Source organism: Hyla sarda, chromosome 9 (assembly GCF_029499605.1).
Source record: "Hyla sarda isolate aHylSar1 chromosome 9, aHylSar1.hap1, whole genome shotgun sequence".
NCBI classification, from domain to species: domain Eukaryota; kingdom Metazoa; phylum Chordata; class Amphibia; order Anura; family Hylidae; genus Hyla; species Hyla sarda.
Genome location: NC_079197.1, coordinates 162,472,271 through 162,494,230, shown reverse-complemented (window position 1 = coordinate 162,494,230; position 21,960 = coordinate 162,472,271). Strand labels below are relative to the sequence as shown.

Genomic DNA, 21,960 nt, shown 5'->3' with positions numbered 1-21,960 from the left:
CAGTACTTTTTAGGGGCTATATACTACAGAGGAAATGCTTTACTTTTAGATTTCTCTGTTGTCATGACCACATTGCTCTCTGCTGACCTCTGCTGTCCATTTTAGGAACTGTCCAGAGCAGGAGAAAATCCCCATAGCAAACATATGCTGCTCTGGACAGTTCCTAAAATGGACAGCAGAGAGCACTGTGGTCATGACATCAGAGAAATCCAAAAAGATAAGCATTTCCTCTGTAGTATATAGCCCCTAAAAAGTACTGGAAGGATTAATATTTTTTAATAGAAGTAATTTACAAATCTGTTTAACTTTCTGGAACCAGTCGATTAAAAAAAAAAAAAAAAGAAAAAAGTTTTCCACAGGTGTACCCCTTTAATGTATTGTTGTCTTGTTATGTTGCAGACGAACAATTGCTTCCTCTACACCTGCTGTAGTTATACTTTTGAACGTGCTACTACTGGCTCATACTTTTCCCTAGTCAGACCTGGGATTTTACATAGTAACTCATAAAAGTCTTTTTTTTTACATATTCATTTAAAGTGCCGAAGAAAAGGACCTTAGTTAGGGAGGAAGACAAGGCTAATGAATCATTTGACGCATTTGTCTTTACAGAGGAAGAGGTTCTTCTAAACTTTACTCACTGTTTTGCAGCAGAATACCCTATGCGCATGGCGTACAATGAAGAACTTTTTGTGATATGTGTAGCCGTTAAGCACTAGCTCTGACTGGAAGTCCACAAAGAGATTAGTGTTTTGCAGAAGGATCCTTGCTCAGATGGTTCCCCACTTCTGACCAGTATATTATTTTCCTTCTTGAAATCTGTTTTAGGTTAAATGATTCTTGCAACTGGAACGGTAGTTGGTTGTCTTGCTTGCACAATTGTAGCATGAACAAACAGGTCACTAAGTAGGCCTGAACTTTACTGACTAGACCGGAGAGGTACACTCTGACCTGATGTTTTTCTGGCCGGAGCCAGGCTAAACTGACTTAACTAATCTGACTCAAAGGGGAACTCTGCCCCTAGACATTTTATCCCCTATCCAAAGTATAGCGGTAAAGATGTCTGATCGCGGGGGTTCCTCCGCTGCGCCAGCGTTCGTTTAGAGTGACAGAGGCTCTTGACATCACGGCCACGCCTGCTCGTGATGTCATGGCCATGCCTCCTCAATGCAGATCTATGGGAGGGGGTGTGACGGACGTCACACCCCCTCCCATAGACTTGCATTGAGGGGGCGTGGCCGTGACATCACAAGCCTCCTCCCCGCATTGCCATTCATCTGGCACCTAGCAAAGTTTTCTCCGTGCACTGGATGTCTGGGGTGCCACAGCCGAGATCGTGGGGGTCCCCCCCCGCTTTGGATAGGGGATAAGATATCTAGGGGCTGAGTACCCCTTTTACTCATCTGGTCTGTAAAAGCATTATGGACATTGTCGTTTTGCAATAGCTGGAGAGCCACAGGTTGGGGTCAGAGACAATATGGGGTTTTTTCTCTTGACCTCCATAATGGGGAGCCCAAATATTCACCTTCTAATAATAAGAAAAATCACTGTATATTAAATTGAAATTTTCTACATGTTACATAATTTTCTTCATATGTGGATTTCTTGTACTTTACTTCAGGTTTGCTCTTTAGGTGGGCTCCTTAAATTTCTTGACCGGAGGCGAATTGGTATTGAACTGGAGGACAGCAGCGTGCAAGTCCCTATCCTAAGTATCAAGAAATACGTCATGTACGATGTCATATTACTCATATATCCCTTCTCCTATAGACTGCTGGTATATACACACATTATATGAAATGACATGTAATAGTAAGGTTGACAATAAAGCGGATACTATAACAAGATATAAAAGGGAGTTCTATGTAGAAATGTTTACTATCTTACTATATAGTGTACATGTACTAGATATGTACCACAATTATATCCTGTATATAAACTATATAGTATACCTTTTAGAGTTTATAATAATAAGTTGCTTATATCAGTCAGCACTCCATTTTTCTGATACCTTGCTACCGATCCCTTGCATAGACATAAATTTAATTGATACACTTCTGCTTCCTGCAGCCACCACCAGAGACAGCTGAAAGGGGTTGTCCGGTGAAAGAAAAAAAAAACTGTGTATTGTCTCAAAAAGTATAATAAAGCAACTTAATAATATAATGTTATGAGCCATAGTGCACAGATCTTCCATATAAGCTGAGCTGTCTGGCTAAGCAGAGAGCTCCTGTCCTTTCTTCCTCCTCCCCTCCTGTCTGCTCTTGACGAGACCAGTAATATAAAGAGGAGAGCTCATATTACTGCTCATTAGATTTAAGAATCATTACATAAGGCAGCATTGAGCCTGTTCTGATGGGAACTACTGTGTCTGAGAATGACTTACTGTTACTAATCTTGTCAAAAATCTAGTCACACTCGACGAGGCCTCTTCCCACCTAGACCAGCTTGATTGACAGCCTGAGTGCAGGGAGAATCCCCTGGGCCCCTGCCAGGTTGGTATCAGCTGTTTTACACAGTGGCTTATGCCCCATTGACATTAAAGAGTACCTCTCATGAAAAGTTTTTTTTTATATTTTATAATTTAACATATATATATATATATATATATATATATATATATATAGATTCATTTTGTAATTTGATTCTATAAAAACATTTTTTTCCTTTAATGTGTTTTTTATGTTTGAAATTTTGGCCACTAGGGGTCTCCCTAGGAGTCCCTATTTCAGTGATTTCGGACTCACGCCGGCCTGGCTGCTAAGTCAGAAATTGCATACTAAGCGCAGCTCCCCGCCTGTCAATCAGACAGGCGGGAGTGAGCGCTGTGCGCATATCCCTGCAGGGCACGGCAGCTCTGTACTCCAATGTCCTTCCTCTCTGTATGGCACATGTATAGCCAAAAAGAGAGGAGACTCAGTGGCTGCCGTCCCTGCCCTGCACTCAGCCTGTATGCGCGCTCCCGAGAGGGAGCGCAGCATACAGGAAGAAGGGCAGAAGCCGGTCCTGGCAGGCATCAGACGTTGTGCCTGCCAGGCCACGCCTACTGGAATAAAAAAGGTATTTACAGGGGGTTTTAACTAAAAATAAAAACAGGGATAGAGATAGTTAGAGTCAGAGACAGATGGGGAGGGGAATTAGGGAAAGTTTAGTTAATGATAGGTACTCTATAAGCAGATGTACACATGCAGGTTAGGACTAAGAGCTAGGCTATTTCCATACATCCTGAGTTTTGGAAAATGCATGGCTAGTGATGCTATGATGTGTATGCAACTCCTATTAACTTCAATGTAAGTTACTTTGGGTTTTGTGATCATCTCTGGTCCCCACAAGCAGGCCGGAGGGGGAAAGGAGGCCTGTGATTTACCCACATCTATCATCCATTTATGGCATATCCTTTACATATTTTGTAAAAAAATAAAATAAAAAATGCAATGAGTATTAATACATATGGGACTGGACTGTAATCATGTTGATAGCACACTGTATATAAAATAGAGGACCAAGGTACGGTCCTTAGTATGAAGTAAGGAAGGTAGTTATGCAGCTTTCTCTTGTGTGTCTAGGACTGACATTGTGGACATGGACCAGGATACATTTAGGTAAGTAACCTGACTACACAAAGTCATCACCCACATTGTGCTGCACGATGTATCATGAAAACCGAGCATAATGTTTGCGTAACAAACCACAGATTATCAGTACATTGTTATATGGATTCAAGTTCTAATCCCTTAGCAAAACCTGCTGTACATCTACAAATAACCTACATAGGGACAATAAGACACATGCTTAGGAGTTGGACTTATTCACATATGGTGGGTGCCAGCTGTATTTTGCAGCTCGCACCCATCTGCAGCATTTTGCCCCTCTGATGTCAATAGTGACTGTGGCATCTCAGGGGTTCAAAAGAGGGAGGTATTTCTGCATTTGTGGGTTGTTAAAGGGGTACTCCGCTGCTCAGCGTTTGGAACAAACTGTTCCAAACGCTGGAGCCAAGAGCTCGTGACCTCATAGCCCCACCGCCTCATGACATCACGCCCCGCCCTCTCAATTCAAGTCTATGGGAGGGGGCGTCACGCCCCCTCCCATAGACTTGCATTGAGGGGGCGGGGCGTGGCATCATGAGGGGCCGGGGCTATGATGTCACAAGCTCCAGGTGCCAGCTCCAGCGTTCGGAACAGTTCCTTTAAGGGGTTGTCATGGCAGCTGTACTTTTATAACATCTTGCACAATACATTACAATACAGAAATATGGTAGTGTACTCTACAAACAATGGAGTGATTGTGTATCTAAATGCCCAAATGGGAATAAATAAAAAAAGGAGAAAAAAAATTGTAAAACAAACATGTAAAAAAAAGCCCACCCTCCCAATTTTTGTTCAAGTTTCCTTACTTATAAAAAACAAGCAAAAAAACAAACAAACAAACAGTAAAACATCAGAAAAGCTATATATATATATATTTTTTTTTTTTTTTTTTTTTGCAAACTGAACACTAAATAAAGGTAATATGAGATTTTTGGGCCTTGGGGCCTCTCTACCCGACTCCCAAATGATCTTATATCTTTAGAGGCGATGTATGTGTGTATATATATATATATATATATATATATATATATACTCCATGTATAATATTGTACAATTTTAATTCAAAAGTGATTCTATATGAGACATCTGAAATACTCTTCCATTATTATTCTCTTCTAGTGTTTTGCAAATATTCAAGAGTGAAGCTCATCCGTCTGTGTATAAAATGGCCTCCGGGGGGAAAGAAGGACTTAGTCTATTTGGTAATACTAATCTGCAGCACTTGCAAACCTGTACATGTCATATACTGTAGAAAAAAACATACAAAACAGGATCTTTCTCAAACACAGTTGCGGTGTCAAATTCAATCATAGGGCCACCGTAGTCATCAATCTTGTTAAAGAGTACCTCTCATGATCTTGTTAAATGTTATAATCCTCCCAGTTCACTGCCCCCATCATGATAAACCACCCTCTGCCTTTATTTTTATTATTTTTTAGTTTTCTACCTTGATATTGCTCTGTATTTTCTGCTCAGTCAGATTCACAGACTGGAAAGGGGCGTTCCCCAGCAGGCGTGACATCATCTGAAGCCATACAGGGGAGAACTTCCTCCCTTACTCTGCTACACACAGACCAGAGCAGTTCAGTGTGAGATGAGCTATGATTGGCTATGATTGGCGCATGTTATCTCTTTTTATCTTTTTTTTTTTGCATGTCTTTTACTATGTTACTGATGTCGTTGACTTTTGTCCTTGTATACACACACAGTATGGATGTCTTCACAATGACCTACCTAAAAGTGTTCCTGCCATAACTCATTAGGTCATACAGATTCTTTACATATCTTTTTTATGTGTCTAGCTTCTGTATTTGGCTCACAAATCCTTCTGTTGCTCACTCATTCTGACATCACTGCTCAGGAACAGGTGGGTCCAAGGCAGACACTGAACAAGCTCTCACTCACCATGTATTCACTTCCTCCCTGTGTCTGCTGTGCTGTGCTGTGTCTCTTCATCCAATCACTGCAGGCTGCTTTCTAAGCCCCTCCTCTCTATTTTCATGCTGCAGTCTGATAGGACAGGAGTAAGCACAGAGGAGTGCCAGTCCCACCCTCACTTCCTGGACTTTGTCCCTGCCTGTGCTTCACCTGGGACAAAGATGATGCTGTAGCCGGACAGGATTGTGTTCTGGATGGTATAGGGGACCCCTGTGGTCTTGTTTATAAGCCATGATTTCTATAAAAAGAAGATAACATTTTTTTATCTATATATATAAAACTCAACGTGTGTGTGTTTATGTATGTATGTTCCACAAAAACTTCCAAACGGCTAAAGATATTAACATAAAACTTGGCCACATGTTACTTATATGTCAACAACAAACATAGGATAGGTGATTTAACCCTTACTCACCCCCATTTGCCAGGGGCGGGGTTTATGTTTAAAGTCCCATACAAGTCTATGGGAAATATATGTTACTGCATAACTTCCAAACGGCTGGAGATATTTCTATAATACTTGGTCACATGTTACTTATATGTCCACTTAAAATATAGGATAGTTAATTTAGCCCTTAACCACCCCCATTTGTGAGGGTCGGGGTTTTTGTTTAAAGTCCCATGCAAATCAATGGGAAATGCATGTTCTCACATAACTTCCGCACGGCTGGAGATATTTCAATACCTGTTACACATATTACGGTCGGGATAGGTGGTCACGATAGGGGGATGGGATAGGAGGACGAGATAGGAGGTCGGGATAGGAGATTGGGATAGGATGTCGAGATAGGAGGTCGGAATAGGAGGACAGGATAGGAGGACCGGGATAGGAGTACAGGTCGGGATAGGGGGACGGGATAGGAGGACCAGGATAGGTGGACGGGATAGAAGGTTATGATAGGAGGATGGGATAGGAGGACCGGGATAGGAGGTCGGGATATGAGGACGGGATAGGAGGTCGGGATAGGAGCACGGGATAGGAGGTAGGGATAGATGGACTGGATAGCAGGATGGTATAGGAGGTCGAGATAGGAGGACCGGGATAGGAGGATGGGATAGGAGGACGGGATATGATGTTGGGATAGGAGGTCGGGAAAAGGAGGTCAGGAAAAGGAGGTCGGGATAGGAGGACAGGATAGGAGGACGGGATAGGAGGACAGGATAGGAGGACGAGATAGGAGGACGGGATAGGAGGACGAGATAGGAGGACAAGATAGGAGGATGGGATCGGAGGACGGGATAGGAGGACGAGATAGGAAGATGGGATAGGAGGTCGGGATAGGTGGTCGGAATAGGAGGTCGGGATAGGAGGTCGAGATAGGAGGACGGGATAGGAGGTCAGGATAGGAGGGCCGGATAGGAGGTTGAGATAGGAGGTCGGGATAGGAGGTCGGAATATGGGGACGGGATAGGAGGTCGGGATATGAGAACAGGATATGGGGTTGGGATATGACAACAATATATGAGGACGGGATATGAAGTCAAAAGCTTCCTCCTTTGTTTATTTTCCTCCCCAACAAGGATTAGAAAGGAAAAACCAGGCAACGCCGGGTATTAAGCTAGTTAACTATATTAGAGAGGTTACTGTTTTGCTATGGAGATATCAGTGACTTTTGCCACACTTCACCTCTGATTTTAACAGCGTGTAACTTACTTAAAACTTTTTAATAAACATTATCAATAAAAATAGTTCCCTCCCCCTTTCCCTTTATTTGTACAACATAGTGTATTCTAGGTGAATTCATTTTAACCAGCATTAAAGCCAGATGACAGTCACTTAAATAGATAGATCTCTCCTGACACCCTTATGGAAAGTTTTAAGGGGTGGGGTAAGTTTAATTATGGGTTCTTCTGACCCCCATTTTGCCTGTGATCTAGCTGTTTATTGTATTTTGGCTCCTAACCCAATCAAGGGGGTTTTGTGTTACAATTTTGGCAGGACAATGCCATGAACTGGGCCACAAAAGGGTTTACTGCAAATCCTGCCCCAAAGTGGGCGTTTTTAGGCATTTCAGCATGTTTTGAGGTATTCCTTTCCTGATTTTGTTTTTTTTAAGTGTCAAGTAAAGTTAAAGGGGTACTCCATTGGGAAAAAAATCTAATCAACTGGTGCCAGAAAGTTAAACAGATTTGTAAATTACTTATATTTAAAAATCTTAATCCTTCCAGTCCTTATCAGCTGCTGTATGCTCCACAGGAAGTTCTATTCTTTTTGAATTTCTTTTCTGTCTGACCACAGTGCTCTCTGCTGACACCGCTGCCCATGTCAGGAACTGTCCAGAGCATGATAGGTTTGCTATGGGAATTTACGCCCACTCTGGACAGTTCCTGACATGGACAGAGGTGTCAGCAGAGAGAACTGTGGTCAGGCAGAAAGGAAATTCAAAAAGAAAAGAACTTCTACTGGAGCATGCTGCAGCTGCTAAGTATTGGAAGGGTTAAGATTTTTAAATAGAAGTAATTTACAAATCTGCATAACTTTTTGGCATCAGTTGGTGTAAAAAATTTTTTTTCCACTGGAGTACCCCTTTAAGAAGTCCATCTAGTGAAGAAAAAAGTCCTACGCTTACTGATGAAGACTGATGTTTCTTATGCCAGACTAAGATAGAGTGACCTGCACCAAATTTTTTGAAAAGCATAGGCCTCTTGATAAATTTGTCGCATTTTGGGACTGTCTAAAAATTCAGAAAACAAAATCTATGCCTGCTGAATTATCTCCCTTTTCTTGCTTTCTTCTTAATAAATCTGTCGAAGGTGTAGTACAGAATACACGCAACTTTTTGTGGCTCTCGTCAGATTAACAAAGTGCCAAGTGGGAGTGGTTTTTATGGAGTGATTGTTTTCTCATGGTAAAACTGATGCATTTTTGCTTCTGTATAAGTCTCAGCCTGACTGTGGGTCTGATATGCAGAAAAAGTTTTCTGAAGTTCGGTTTATTGTCATATTTTAGGTCTTCTGAACCGATGCCAGTGTAAATGGGGTGTGCACAGGATGAGGTAAGATTCTATGGGGGAGATTTATCAAAACCTGCCCAGAGGAAAAGTTGCCGGGTTGCCCATAGCAACCAATCAGATCACTTCTTTCATTTTGAACAAGGTCTCTGCAAAATGAAAGAAGCGATCTGATTGGTTGCTCTGGGCAACTGGGCACCTTTTCTTTGCACAGGTTTTGATAAATCTCCCTCTAGGTGCTTTGAACACATTGGTGGAGACTAAACACCATCACAGGAATCATAAAATTTGCCAAATGTTATTTTTTACTGAAGATATTTGTGTTCATGTACTCCCACCATAAGACGGAAAGAGACGGCGATGTGTGCCTAGAGATCCACATTCGGCCTATTTTTGACAATTATTTTTTTGTTATTTTGCTCAGTTTTTGCCAGCATATAAACTCCTTTATTGTACAATGCAATTAGTCCATTCCTCCAATGTGTATAATGTTCTTCCTATTGTTTCTTTCCTTCCTCCTTAGACTGTGGTTCATGAGGCCCACACGGAACCAGGCAGAGCTAACATCTCGGCTCGATGTGATTGAATTTTTCCTGGCACCGCACAACCAGGAGACTACCAGCAACATTCAGCGCTGCCTCAGGAACATTAAAAACATCCCTGTGAGTATGCCAATCACTGTTCATTCCCAAGAGTCTAAGATAACTTTCATCCCAAAAAATAGAACAACTGAGCGTTCAGGTTTAAAGGAGTACTCCGCCTCTAGACATCTTATCCCCTATCCAAAGGATAGGGGATAAGATGTCTGATCATGGGGGTCCCAGCTGCAGCACCTGGCGTTCGTTTAGAAGGCTGGGTGCGGGAAGCGGGGTTGTGATGTCACGGCCTTGCCCCTTTTAGAGTCACGCCACACCATCTCAATGCAAGTCTATGGCTGGGGGCGTGGCAGCCACCTCGCCCCCTCCCATAGACTTGCATTGAGGGGGCGTAGTGTGAAATCACGACCCCCGCCACCCGCACCAAGCAGTCGGAACAAAATGTTCTTAACACTGAGGCAGTGGAGTAGCCCTTTAAATATAGGGGTTTGTTTATGGGGGGGGGGCTATCCTGAAGAGAGCCAAATATAGAATTGAGTTAGCCTTCCAAAATTCATTTCAGGAGTATTCGCTTGAATCAGCTGTCAGATTTGTTTTGGGGCAGCTCTTACCATCATACCACAGGCTAAACTAACATTCCTACACACATTATAAAACAAAGCCAAACAATAAAGCATTATAGACATTTATATGGAATTGGGGTTGGGAAAAAAGGGGGTAGGGAGGGGAGATAACAGGGGCGAAGCTTTATTGAGAGACAAAATACATAAGAGGGGAAAGGAGAAGGGTATTATCCTTATTCCTTTGACTTCTGGACTGTCTGTGGTGACACAGGGGTGCAAGGAATTCTAATCACTTTGTGACGCCAGGGCACTGTTAGCCTATTCACGGCCCAAGGTGGAGACAGACACGGGGGTAAGAAACACACAGACATCGCGTTACGAATAACTGTCTTTTACTTAACAGGTGTAGATGGTACAACACACAGTACGGAGAAGAGTAGGAGGGATGCAGTGTAACCCTTGAGAGCCCTGTTGCCTTGCTGAGACTTATGGTGCTTTTCACCCACTTGGACTTGAGATAAGAGACTGAAAGATTTCCCATGCTGCCTAGGGTTCTGACAAGGTCCAGTGACTATCACCACCAAGGCTTGGCTCACCGCTGTATGGGGTAACCCTTGTAGAATGGCGGGGCTGATTTGAATTATCGAAAGGATAGGGGATAAGATGTCTGATCGTGGGGGGCCCGCCACTGGGACCCCCGCGATCTCCCTGCAGCATCCCGCATTCTATGCGTAGCTGCGTCTGCAGTTTCGAAAACCGCCGGGCTTCCGAGACAGGGACGTGATGTCACGCCACGCCCCCTCCATTCATGTCTATGGGAGGGGGCGTTGCGGCTGTTACGCCCCCTCCCATAGACCCATAGAAATGAATGGAGGGGGCGTGGCGTCACGTCCCCGTCTTGGAAGCCCGGCGGTTTCCAGGAAAATCATGGGGGGTCCCAGCGGCGGGCCCCACACGATCACACATCTTATCCCCTATCCTTTCGATAGGAGATAAGATGTTTTTTTTCCGGAATACCCCTTTAATGTCAATTGAACCTTTTAAGAAGTAGGAGTTTGTAAGCCTTTTTACCTGTTATACCAAGTTATGCCCCATAGTACCAGAAATGCCCACCTAAGCGAAACATTTGCGTAAACCCCACCCCTTTTGCCATCCACTTCATGGGACAGTCGCATATGACTTTAGAATAGGGACTTATAAGCCGCCTTTGTTTATTTTTACTAACATGTTTCCAATTTTTCTCATAATCAGATGATCCTGAAGCGTATGACCCTCTCTAACACCAAGGTGACTGACTGGCAGTCTCTGTACCAGGTACTCTAGTTTCTATTGCTGGTGTGTATATGTCTGTTATGTTTCTTTTAATAGTAAATGCTCTTTACATCTCCACCGTTGTGTTCCTGCAGACTGTGTACAATGCTGTTTGTATAGGACAATTGTGCCGCTCATTGCCTCATTCCGTCACTCTGTTCAGCCGAGTCTCTTCCGCTTTCAGCAGTGACCTGCACTACATCGCCAACATCATAAGTAAAGTGGTTCGTACGCTGAGACTTTCTTACCACCTTTTATCTGAATTCATATAAACAAAGTCATTGAGCCCAATTTTTCTTTTGCCCAGGTGGATTTTGAAGAGAGTGTTAGGGAGAAGCGGTTTTGTATTAAGCCAGAAGTGGATCCAACTGTAGATGAAAGTAAGTGACATGGAGCTGTGTGTATGGAACAGAACCCGTCACATCAATGCTATGTGACATCATTTTATCTTACTTTTTGTTCAAATCAACTGGTGCTAAAAAGTTAAACAGATTTGTAAATTACTTCTATTAAAAAATCTTAATCCTTCCAGTACTTATCAGCTGCTGTATGCTCCAGAGGAAGTTTTGTAGTTCTTTCCAGTCTGAGCACAGTGCTCTCTGCTGACACCTCTGTCCGTGTCAGGAACTGTCCAGAGCAGGAGAGGTTTGTTATGGGGATTTGTTCCTGACACAGACAGAGGTGTCAGCAGAGAGCACTGTGCTCAGACTGGAAAGAACTACACAACTTCCTCTGGAGCATACAGCAGCTGATAAGTACTGGAAGAATTAAGATTTTTTTTATAGAAGTAATTTACAAATCTGTATAACTTTCTAGCACCAGTTGATTTGAAGAAGAAAAAATCACAGAAAATCTGTTCTGGGTAAGTGGGTGGTATTTTGGAGAGATTTCACTAACGTGAAAGTTAGAGAGAGATTGACTCACACTTAGGCCATGTCCACACAGTGAATTTTCCGAGCGGAATTTGTCCGCCGGATTCCGCTCGGAAATTCCACTGTGAAATTCCAATTCCAAATGTAATGATTTGCTTTCTATGGAGACTACGCTGTCCTCAATCAGGGTACCTCCAGCTGTTGCAAAACTACAACTCCCAGCTTATTGTAGTTTTGCAGCAGCTGGAGGTGCCCTGATTCGGAAACACTAGCCTAGATGCTGTGATCAATAGAAATCGACAGGGTCATTTGCCAATTCAATAGCAATGCAAGCTCTTGAATGATTGCCAATACAAGGAAAAAAAAAGGTTTTAAATATTATATAAGTCTCCCCCAATAATAATAATAAAAAATAATTCAATAACTATTAAAACTCAGCTTTACTGATCTTGCATGGCGAATGCCAAAAATAATACCAAAGTGCAGAAATTGCTAAAGTTTTTTATTTTATTTTATTGTCTAAAAGTGGTAAAACAAAACAAAACGGATGAGAGTGACCCATAGACTAAAGTTAACATATCTGTTTTACCATATGGTGAAAAAAATGTGTGTGTGAATAAACCCTAAGGCTATGTTCACACAGTGAAATTACGCAATTCCACTCAAATTCCTTCAAAACTTGCAGCGGAATTTTGGCAGAATTTCTGTGGTCTAAAAACACAGAATTTTCTGAAATTCAAAGCCCCATTGACTATAATGGGATTCTGCCACGGAATCCTGCAGAATTAACAGACGGGTCTTTAAATTTTGCAGAATTTCTGCTGCGGAATTGCCATTCCCATTGAAGTCAATGAGCAGTCAGTTTCGTCAGAATTCTTCTGAAGAATTCCGCAGGGAAATTCTGCTGTGTTTATATATAGCCTTAAAGGGGTACTCCAGTCGGAAACTTTTTTTTTTTTTTTTAAATCAAATCAGCTGATGCCAGAAAGTTAAACAGATTTCTAAATTACAAAAAAATCTTAATCCTTCCAGTACTTATTAGCGGCTGTATACTACAGAGGAAATTCTTTTCTTTTTGGATTTCTTTTCTGTCACAACCACAGTGCTCTCTAGTGACATCTCTGTCCATTTTAGGAACTATTTCCTAAAATGGACAGAGGTGTCACTAGAAAGCACTATGTTCGGGACAGAAAAGAAATCCAAAAAGAAAATAATTTCCTTTGTAGTATACAGCCGCTAATAAGTACTGGAAGGATTAAGATTTTTTTAATAGAAGTAATTCAAATCTGCTTAACTTTCTGGCACCAGTCGATTTAAAATAAAAAAAAGTTTTCCACCGGAGTACCCCTTTACAGTAGGGTCACGCGTTGCGTATATGCTCCGTATTTCACACTGCAGGAAATCCACCGGGCAGCGGGAAATAATTTGCTACAGACCGACACACAGGGTGTCCCCACAGCAGTCCTTACTGAGGACATAGGGCTGTAGTGCGGAAGTGCTGTGTGTCTGCTCATATCAAAATACACTGCGGATTTCCTGCATTTCCTGCAACGTTAAATACGCAGCGTATTTGCTACGTGTGACCCTCTCCTAAAGAAATGTACTAAATCTAACAGAACACGTGGGTTTTGTGAGACTTTTACTCATTTGTGTTGACCTGTGACAGAGAAACGTAGGCTACAAGGACTGCCAGACTTCCTAACAGAGGTTGCCCGCAAGGAACTGGAGACCTTGGACGATCAGATACCATCATGCTGTGTGATCTACATCCCACTGGTGAGAGAACTAAGCGGAACAAGATGGACACTATCTTAAAGGGGTACTCCGGTGGAAAACTTTATTTTTTAAATCAACTGGCGCCAGAAAGTTAAACAGATTTGTAAATTACTTCTATTAAAAAATATGAATCCTTCCAATACTTATTAGCTGCTGAATACTACAGAGGAAATTCTTTTCTTTTTGGAACACAGAGCTCTCTGCTGAATCACGAGCACAGTGCTCTCTGCTGACATCTCTGTCCATTTTAAGAACTGTCCAGAGTAGGAGAAAATCCCCATAGCAAACATATGCTGCTCTGGACAGTTCCTAAAATGGACAGAGAGGTCAGCAGAGAGCTCTGTTTTCCAAAAAAGAAAAGAATTTCCTCTGTAGTATTCAGCAGCTAATAAGTACTGGAAGGATTAAGATTTTTTAATAGAAGTAATTTACAAATCTGTTTAACTTTCTGGAACCATTTGATATATATATACCCCTTTAACTCATTTTATTATCTCTATATTATATACCGTTTTGTCACCCTTAGATAGGATTCCTTCTATCCATCGAGCGCCTCCCGTTCATGCAGGACAAGAGTGACTTTGAGATTAAAGGTCTTGATTTCATGGTGAGGTGTTTATTTCTTCCTTCTCTGCATTAGCTCTCATTCCTTTTATCATTTACCGTATTTTTCGTCCTATAGGACGCACCGGCGTATAAGACGCACCCTATTTTTAGGTGCAAAATCTAAAAGATTAAAGATTTTGAACCCAATAGTGGTCTTCAACCTGCGGACCTCCAGATGTTGCAAAACTATAACTCCCAGCATGCCCGGACAGCCGTTGGCTGTCCGGGCATGCTGGGAGTTGTAGTTTTGCAACATCTGGAGGTCCGCAGATTGAAGACCACTGCATAGGAGGTAATACTGACGTGTCCCCGCAGCTCCGGACACGTCACCGCTGCCCTGGATGTCGCTCCATCGCTGTCGCCGTGTCCCCGTCGCTCCGGAACGTCTCTGCTGCCGGCCGGGTATCCTCGCTCTCTGTCGCCGCCACCACGTTGTTACGCACGCCGACGCACGTACGCGACGACATGATGACGAGGAAGGAGAGCGCCGGCCATACAGGGGATCCCTGAACGGAGAAGACACCGAGGAGGCAGGTAAGGTCCCTCCTGGTGTCCTGTAAGCACTAACCCGGCTATTCAGGCGGGCTGTTCGGGACCGCCACGGTGAAATAGCGGCGGTCCTGAACAGCCCGACTGAACAGCCGGGTTAGTGTCACTTTCGCTTCAGACGCGGCGGTCAGCTTTGATCGCCGCGTCTGAAGGGTTAATACAGGGCATCACCGCGATCGGTGATGTCCTGTATTAGCCGCTGGTCCCGGACGTTGATGGCCGCAGGGACCGCCGCGATAGGGGTGTATTCGCCGTATAAGACGCACCGACTTTTTCCCCCCAGTTTTGGGGAAGAAAAAGTGCGTCTTATACGTCGAAAAATACAGTATGTGTTGTATATGACCCTCGCTGTGTAAGATACATATTGTACATAGTAAACATTTATACAGTCTTGATATTTTCCTCGCTATGCTGCCCCCTGCTGTCCAGAATTACTATATGCATTTCTGTTTTAGGCTCCTATTGTATTGCGGTATACATGACTAGGGGATATTATAGCTGCTGTAACCTACCTCCCACCAACCCCTTTGTCCCCATAACAACCCCTTACCTTAAACACGACAGACACAATGTTGGTGGTAACAAGGCCACAGCAGCCCCTTTATTAAATAACACAATTAAAACGTTGTAATGCAACTATAGTATGAACATCATACATAAACATTGTATAAACATCCTTAAACATAATTTAACATAAGTTAACATGTCCCTAATACATGAGGAGGAGGACCTGAAGGCACTGTTACCGAGCCCAAACTAGAATGGGGCCTCCCTTACTCCTAGCCGTGAGCACCTGCACAGGAGCACCGTTTTGTGAGGCCCCCCGACCATCCTGGGACCCATGTCCCCTTGAAGAATTTCTCCATCGGGCTGGGAACCGCTCCCAGCCCACCTCCACACTGTATCCCATCACCTCCATGCCATCCACATGTACCTCCAGGTCTCTCTCCTGCCACCGCCACAACGGCGACAAGTGACACCTCACTAGTCACCCTTCCTCCACAAACTAAGGGCTCTTTCCACTACCTCTCGAATCTCCAAAATCCATAGATCCATTCCCAAAACATTGAGGTGGACCCCATCCTCAGCCATGAACTCCAAAGGGCCCCCCTCCAATTCCCGATGTCGCACCACCAGTCCCCCATTCCGGGCCACGAATTTGCTAATAACCTTATTAACCTTAATCCGAGCCCTATTTAAAGCCACCACCGAACGAGCCTGCCTCCACTTGCGCCTAGCCACCATCTCGGACCACACAACAATCAGGCCAGGAAAGGACGACCACAACCTGAACAAGTCCATCTTGATGTCCCTGATCAGATCGTGCGATCTCCGCACACCCAAATCATTCCCACCCAGGTGTATAACCAGGACATCGGGGGCCCTATCCAAATGGACAAAGAACTGAACCCTGGCCAACAGCTCCGCCCACCTCATTCCCCCCTTTCCCAACCAATGCACCTGTCCTGCCGAACTCTCCAAGCCCAACTGGCGGCCCGCCGGGCGAACACCAGCCCTCACCCCGCCCCTCACCACATATGAGTGGCCGACAATCCAAATCAGTCCCGGGCCAGCACCTAAAAGACAAAAACAACAAGAACAAACTACCAACCGCACTCCCAAAACACACAGCACTCACACCAAATGAGGACGAACATACAGTTGAAACCTCTCCGACTCCCACCTCCCGATCCGCCGAATGACGTCAGGCCCCAAGCCCCACCGAGACGCCTCGGTGGCCGCCCCGATGCGGAATGAATGAGAGCTATACTCCCTCGCACCGCAACCCACCATCTTCAAACATTTCCGAAAAACCCCAACAAATTGAAAACGCGACAAGAACCCCCCGTCCGCATGCACCAATAGAGGACCCACAACCCCCGTCCGAACTTCCAAAAATGCGGCATAACAAAAAACCGGACACATATCCGAACCCCGCAAAGCCGCCAAACACACAGTCGCCCCACGACCCACCTGATCCGTCTTAGAATAGCGCAAAAAACATCGCAACACCCCATCAGCCAGACTCACATCGGAAAAAAGCAAACCCCCAACACGCCGCTTACTAGGCGCCACCAGTTCCGAAATACGAAACGCCCCAAAAAACGCCAACGCAAACGCCAGCCGAAACAAGCGACACTCATAATCAGAAAAACATATCTCCCCCAACGCCACCCCCAACTGACACAAAAGCGGAAAAGTCACTGGGCGCCTCACATCCCTGGACACCGCCCCCTTCCGAAACCCTCTCGACGCCTGCCGCACCAAAAACGACTTAGAAACATCCGGCAAACCCCGAACTTTAAACCAAAATGCCAAGGCCGACATTCGTCGACCAATTCCCGCCGGAGACACCCCTTCGCAAAACGCCCTACCAACATAAAACAACAAGGCCGCCTCCCATTCAGCGGGGGCGCCCGCGATTGACAACTGCCCCACCAGCTTCTCCCAGTCTGACCACCAGCGCCGATAAGCCGACCAAGTGGCCTGGCACACTGAGCGGCCGACCAAAGCAAGCGCCACCTCTAACTCTAAACCAGACGCCACAGCCATTCCGGACTCGGAAGGCCGGTCACCTCTGCCTCCGGCGCCAGTTCCCGGAAACGGTCCCACTGTAGACGAGAGAGAGCGTCAGCCACCGCATTATCCACCCCCGGTACATGCAACGCCACCACTTGTGAATTAAGTTCTAACACCCTTAACACCAAATGCCGCAGCAACGTAACCAAGGGCGGAGAACTCGCCGTCTGGTTGTTAATGGCCAAGACCACCCCCATGTTATCACAATGGAAACACACCTTCCGATTGCAAAACATCTCACCCCACACAAACACCGCCACCACAATCGGGAACAGCTCCAGGAATGCAAGGTTTTTCGTCAACCCCGCCTCCTGCCACTCACCCGGCCATTGCCCCACGCACCACTGACCCTGAAGAAAAGCCCCAAACCCGCAGCCCCCTGCCGCATCGGTATACAAGTCCAAATCCACACTCGACACCGGCTTCCCCATCACCACCGAACGGCCATTATACCGACTCAGAAAAACCTGCCACACCCCCAGGTCCGCCCGCAACCCAGCCGACAGCCGCACATAGTGGTTAGGCCGCGAGACACCCGCCGTAGCCGCAGCGAGACGCCTGCAAAAAACACGCCCCATAGGCATGATCCGGCACGCAAAATTGAGACGGCCCAACAAAGATTGGACCTCCCGCAGTTGCAACTTGCGAACCCGACATGCCCTCCCCACCGCCTCCCTCAGTTCTCCCAGCTTATCCTCGGGCAGCCGACACTCCATGGCTACCGTGTCGATCACTATGCCCAAAAATTTAACCGAGGTAGACGGGCCTTCCGTCTTTTCAGGCGCCAACGGGACGCCAAACCAACCCGACACCCGCTCCATTTCCCGCAGCAAAATCGCACATACCCTAGACCCAGCCGGGCCCAAAAAAAGGAAGTCGTCCAGGTAATGTAGAACCGACTCCAAACCTGACTCACTCCGCACCACCCACTCCAAAAAGGAACTAAACTGCTCGAAAAACGCACAGGAAACAGAGCAGCCCATAGGTAAACACAAATCCACAAAAAAACCGACCCCCCAAACAGCACCCCAACAACGCAAAGCTGTCCGGGTGTACCGGCAAAAGACGAAACGCCGCCTCAATATCCGTCTTAGCCAACAACGCCCCCCTGCCGTACTTCCGGACCCACACCAGTGCCGCATCAAACGAGGTGTAAGACACAGCGCAAAGCGCCGGGTCAATGCCATCATTCACCGACCCCCCAACTGGATGGGAGAGGTGATGAATAAGGCGAAACTTGTTGGGTTCTTTCTTAGGGACCAAGCCCAATGGGGAGACCCGCAAGCCCATTAACGGAGGCGACTCGAACGGTCCAGCCATCCGACCCAACAACACCTCCTTCAACAACTTTTCCTCAACTAAATCCGCGCGGGCCAACGCCGAAACCAGATTCCGAACTGCCCCATTACCGTACCCCATCCCCTCGAAGGGGATACGAAAACCCTCCGTAAACCCAGACCTCAAAAATTCCGCCACAACCCTATTTGGGTACCTGGCGAGGAAAGGTGCCATCCTTCCCACCTGCACCGGGGTCGCCCCTCTTCGCGTCAACCTCTCCCAGTCTCCCTCTTCCCCGCCGGAAACAGCGCGACAGCCCGTGTCCTCCCACGCCGCAGCCCGAACATTCGTGTTTAAACCGGCACTCAGCGCCGAACTTGCAATTCCCTTCATTGAATTGCCAACACACTCCTTTTCCGGCCCCCGCCGACCGCCCAGACCCAGAACCAGCCCCCCCTGCGCCGTCCCGAAAGGACTGCAAGCCACCCCCCCCACGCGGAGCGGCCATCAGCCGCATCCACAGCCCAATATCTTTATGGTCCCACCGCAGGTCAGAACGCACCGCCATACGCTGACGAAATTGTTCGTCGTACCGAAGCCACGCCGAACCCCCGTACACCCTGTACGCCTCCCCCACCGCATCCATATAACAAAAGAGACCGGAGCAATGCTCCGGCGACTTTTCCCCCACCACACAGGCCAAAATTGCGAAGGCCTGAAGCCAATTCGAGAACGTCCGCGGTATCAGCCGGTACCGCCGACGCTCCTCCTCCTCCACCTTCTCCAACCGTTTCGACTCATCCGGACGCACTCTATCCAGGTTAAATTTTTCGAGCGGGAGTAGCGAAAAAATATCCACGTACTCCCGCTTCCAAATTTTCTCCCTCACTTCGGCCCTGAGGTGCGCGCCTAAGGGGCCCTCAAAGCACACATAAACCTCCCCCCTAGCCGCATCCGCCAAACGAACCCCCCCACCGGACCCCGAAGCCGCTACCACCGGGGGAGTCCCCACCTGCTGAACCCCCGCGCCACCCCCAGAAGCCACCCCCAGCGCCACCCCCGGAGCCACCTGCCCCCCAGGTCCCTCAGCTGCGCCCCACACAGGTAACGGCGACCCACCCACGTACAACCCGCTACCCCGCAACAAAGCATGCAACCCATCAACAAAAAACTGCGTCATTGTTTTATTGCTGTACATCAAATAAAGTTGCTGCATTTTGCCACTTTATGAGCTGAGTGTGACTACTTCCTTTGGGATCCTGAGCGCCTGCTGCCAAGGTAATTTTTTCTCTTATTTGTATACAGATTAATCTTGACTGACTTGACTGGGACTGACTAGACAGATTTCACCCTGTTTGTAGCTTACCAGGTTTTGACGTTCACCTGTGGGGCAGTGGACTTTTGGATCCGTGGCTGCATGGTAGACTTCAGGCCTCCTTAAGACACCAGACACTCTCTCTCTGGACTTGACCTCACTGTCCTCAGCAAAGACTCAAGGAGACTGAACTAGCACCTCCCTGGGCCACCACAGACATGTTGGAATTCAGCTGCCCAATCCTTTTGCTCTCAGAGGGATACATTTTATTTTTTTTTTGAAGAGCCGAGGAACGTGCTCTCTATCACCCACGTGCAAGAAAAAAGTGCAAACGTGTCACACTCAGAAAAAACCTTCACAATGATGCGGTCCATCGCAAAGCCCTTCTCCAAAAGGAGAGAGGCCCCCCCAATGAAACCACCCTTTCCCTCGGGGCCAAAAGGCACCTGCAAGGGTCCAGGCTCAATGTCCCTTTTCGCTGAAGCTACTAGGGGAACATAAGTGCTCCCAGGCGTTAGCCGAAGAATCCACACACAGAGCCATATACAATGGCATCCTGCCCATGCAGGAATGCCCAGGGTTTGCAGGGAGGTGCGGAACCGAATGGCCACACACACCTCCCCAGGACAGCCAGGAGGGACACCCAGAAGGGCCAAATGGGAAGAGCGTGTGGTTCAGTGAGCTGTTACACCCAGTGAGTTTCGGCACCTCAGGGTCACCACTCCCCGAGGTACAGATGTACCTCAGCCTTCACCCCCCCCCCCCCCCCCCAGCCTCATGGCGAGACCTGGAGGGAGCAGGTCTCATCGAGGCAGCCATTGAGCTGGTGTTGTGGCACCAGCCCCCGAGCGCCCAGGTACACCTGCCCCCTACCATGCAGCACCCATCCCCACCAGCTCCACACCGGTGCTGTATGGACCACTGGCATGAAACTGATAAGAACAGATACTACACATGATCTTATCCAAAAGGCCGAGAAGCAGAGAGATAAGTTGCCGTAGGAGGAGTCTGGCAGTGGCTTCTTCTTCTCTCTATTCAGAACACATGAAAGCTTAGCTGAGCTGAATGCTCATGTGTATAGAGATAAAGGCAGCTGTCACGCCCCCTCCCACAGGCTTGCATTGAGGGGCGGAGCTTGACGTCACACGGGGGGCGGAGGCGTGATGTCACACGCCGGCAGCCCCGTGGACGCCGGTAATCAGACCCGGAGCCAACACGCTCCGGGGACTGATTTTAACTGGGGTGCTGCGTGCAAGATGACAGGGGTCTCCAGCGGTGGGACCCCCGCGATCAGGCGTCTCATCCCCTATCCTTTGGATAGGGGATAAGATGTCTCTAAGCGCCGGAGTACCCCTTTAAATTATACAATTTTTAAAGTAATAATCTGCAAACGTGTTTGCTATAGTTTGAGGGTCAAAAACCTTAGTTCCATCTTTCAATGATGAACATATTATGCGGGAACTATCAGCATTAGCTTTTAAATGTTTGGAGAGCACTTTCCCTGGTTTGTTTCCCTGCCAAAAGGACTTTAATCACAATCGTCTTAATGCCAAATCATATTTATATAAATCAAGAGAGTCACGCCCCCTCCTATAGACTTGCATTGAGGGGGTGGGTCTTGACTTCATGAGGGGCGGGACTATGACATCACGAGCTCCCGGCTCCAGCGTTCGGAACAGTTTGTTCCAAATGCTGAGCAGCGGAGTACCCCTTTATCTTCAAAATCTGATGATTGAGCTATAAGTGTACCTTAAAACGCACACTAAAGTACGGTTTCCTCCGATACAGACCCCGTTACATACAAAGAAGTCCCTTATCTCCTGTTTAGTGTATAGTCTGGGTGCTGTAGTACTGGGTGCTGGGTGCTGTTTGGCCCTCCAGGGCGAGCAGGGTGGAGACTTTTGTTGTTCATTAATTTTCATAGAGATCGGTTCATGATCAGACCAAGTTATCGTGCGAATATTAGTCTGAGCTACCGAATCTATCAGTATTTTATTAGCCAAAAAAAAAAAAAAAAATCGATTCTAGTATAAACTTG

At 46.4% G+C, this 21,960-nt stretch overlaps 1 protein-coding gene across 8 annotated transcripts in view; it reads left to right on the top strand.

The window, feature by feature from the left end:
* Positions 1 to 21,960, top strand: part of MSH5 (mutS homolog 5) — a 113,508-nt gene that overhangs the window by 69,982 nt on the left and 21,566 nt on the right. For all 8 annotated transcript variants that reach the window (XM_056540526.1, XM_056540522.1, XM_056540521.1 and 5 more), the window contains 10 exons: positions 1,619 to 1,728; positions 3,564 to 3,599; positions 4,707 to 4,789; positions 8,476 to 8,521; positions 9,000 to 9,138; positions 10,887 to 10,949; positions 11,042 to 11,170; positions 11,254 to 11,326; positions 13,485 to 13,594; positions 14,121 to 14,201. In XM_056540526.1, the coding sequence (XP_056396501.1) occupies positions 1,619 to 1,728; positions 3,564 to 3,599; positions 4,707 to 4,789; positions 8,476 to 8,521; positions 9,000 to 9,138; positions 10,887 to 10,949; positions 11,042 to 11,170; positions 11,254 to 11,326; positions 13,485 to 13,594; positions 14,121 to 14,201 (870 nt within the window). The remainder of the gene's footprint in view (positions 1 to 1,618; positions 1,729 to 3,563; positions 3,600 to 4,706; positions 4,790 to 8,475; positions 8,522 to 8,999; positions 9,139 to 10,886; positions 10,950 to 11,041; positions 11,171 to 11,253; positions 11,327 to 13,484; positions 13,595 to 14,120; positions 14,202 to 21,960) is intronic.